The sequence below is a fragment of the Penaeus monodon genome, chromosome 26 (assembly GCF_015228065.2).
Source record: "Penaeus monodon isolate SGIC_2016 chromosome 26, NSTDA_Pmon_1, whole genome shotgun sequence".
NCBI lineage: Eukaryota > Metazoa > Arthropoda > Malacostraca > Decapoda > Penaeidae > Penaeus > Penaeus monodon.
In genome coordinates, this window is record NC_051411.1 from 3,984,947 (window position 1) to 3,987,446 (window position 2,500).

Here is a 2,500-nt window from a genome sequence, read left to right on the forward strand (position 1 = left end):
TTATTATTATTATTATTATTATTATTATTATTATTATTGGTAGTTTTTTGTAATTATATAGTTTTGAATGTGTGGCTATTGTTTTGCATGGTACATATACATATAGAGTAAAGAATGAGTACATAGACTTGTATGCATATAGTCATATAAACACACACAGATACACACACACACAAATAAACAACAAGCACACACACAAACAACAAGCAAACACACACACACACACACACACACACACACACACACACACACACACACACACACACACACACACACACCAAAATTACAGAACCCCCCCCACCCCCCCACCCACACACACCCCAAAAAAACAAAAAACACACTTACAGCTCCTTCAGATTAGGAAGATCCTGAAGGGAGAGTATCGAAGTCAATTCAGACACGAAATTGGCAGTAAGGTCGAGTTTCCTAAGGGATTCGCACCTGCCAAGACCCTCAATGACTTCGATGTTGTTAAGGGCCAAATTCAGGTACTCCAACTCGCGAAGACGCCCTAGGTTCTCTGAGATACACGAAGGGCGGGGGTCGTCGGGTTAGTGGTTACGGAGGCGGTAGGTGATGTGGAATAAATGTAGATTGTTTAAAAAGGGGGAGGTGTAAAGAGGGTTGAGGTAGAAAAATAAGGTAGATGTTGAAATAGGTGTAGATGTAGAGAAGGTAGATTCGTTCTAAAAAGGTGGCGTAAAAGGGAGATGTAAAAAAAGGTAGATGATGTAAGGAAGGTATATTATGTAAATAAAAATAGGTATAAAAGGTAGACAATACAAAATGGTAGATGTTAAAAGGTAGATGATGCAAAAAAGGTAGATTAGTAAAAGAAAATGCATAAAGAGTAGACGATATAAAAAAGTTTACGTAAAAAAAACGAAGGTGGAGTAAAAAATGGTAGATGTAGATAGGTGAGGTAACCCAAAAAAAAAAATAATAAATAAATAAAAAGGTAAATAATACAGCTTCTTATGTGCTAGTTTTTTTTCCTTCCGAGTAAGAATTTCCTGGAATAAAATGACAGTTGTCTAGATTATATTTCTATGAAATAAAACAATGTATTGGTTATGTAATGTTATTGTAACACTAATGTTATGAGAAATCCCTGAAACAGAACGGTACTTATCTAGATCATATTTCTGTAAAATAATGTACTGTATTGACTGTACAAAAAATTAATAACGCTGTAACTTATACAAAAAAAAAAAAAAAAAAAAAAAAAAAAAAAAAAAAAAAATATATATATATATATATATATATATATATATATATATATATTATAAATAAATAAAGTAAAAAAACACGTGAGCGCCTCGGTTAAAGTCTTATTTTCAAATCTCAATTTTTACCTTAACAACAGGTCATCTTTAGCTTGGACTGAAGAGAAAAAAAGGAAAAAAAGAAGAAGAAAAGACTGAAATACGAGACACAAGATTATGAAGATGTGGTGTAAAATGGAGATTAAAAGAACCTTGGTATAAAGAGATATTCAAAGTGAAGATCGGGAAGCGTGGTTTGTATAAAAAAAGGTTATAGATGGACCACTATGGTTAATGAAATGTATAAAGAAAAATGGTAATACCTGCATAAAAAAGTGCTCAGAATCTGAAGAAAAATATTGTACTTATTATTATCATTATTAGAATTGTTTATCACTATTATTATTATTATTATTATCATTATTATTATTATTATTATTATCATTATTATTATTATTATCATTAATGATTATTTTCACAAACATTATCTTTCTTATCATCATTCTCAAGATCAAAAAGCATCGCAAAGAATATATTTTGCTTATGCTTTCAGTATATAAATGGTCTAGTTATCACACGTGAACCAGCTAAATATATATATATATATATATATATATATATATATATATATATATATATATATATATATATATATATATATACATATAAACAAATTTCGAATGATAAAAACCGCGATTCAACCATCACAATTTATAAAAAGGATTTATAAGTTTTAGCACCAACCAACAGCAATAACTTTTTTTTCGACACAACCAAACATCATGAAATTCCAGCAGGCACTTCTACCCAGCAGAGAGTATTTAGTTATTCCTCAGACGCCGTTGAGTCATGAGGAGGAAAAAAAAAAACTTTTGATCTCAGAGACCCCAAGATATTTTGATGAATAGCCAAATTTCACAGTGTAAAGAAAGTTGTTTGGGAGCCGACTGGTAGGGACAGATATACTACTTTCAAATACTTGGATTTACTTAATGTATGAGTGTGTATTTATAAATGCATGTGCAAGATATATAAAGAGAGATTTTACATTGTATGTAGTATGACGTAAGGGTTTAATGCGTATGGATGCATGTTTATACTAAACACACACACACACACACACACACACACACACACACACACACACACACACACACACACACACACACACACACACACACACACACACCACACACACCTATCTATCTACATATCTTTCCACATCTATATCTATA

At 31.3% G+C, this 2,500-nt stretch overlaps 1 protein-coding gene across 1 annotated transcript in view; it reads right to left on the reverse strand.

Moving 5' to 3' along the window:
- LOC119589542 (protein tilB homolog) overlaps positions 1-2,500 on the reverse strand; it is a 23,741-nt gene that overhangs the window by 18,340 nt on the left and 2,901 nt on the right. The window contains exon 3 of the mRNA XM_037938142.1: positions 346-520. Coding sequence (XP_037794070.1) covers positions 346-520 — 175 coding nt within the window. The remainder of the gene's footprint in view (positions 1-345; positions 521-2,500) is intronic.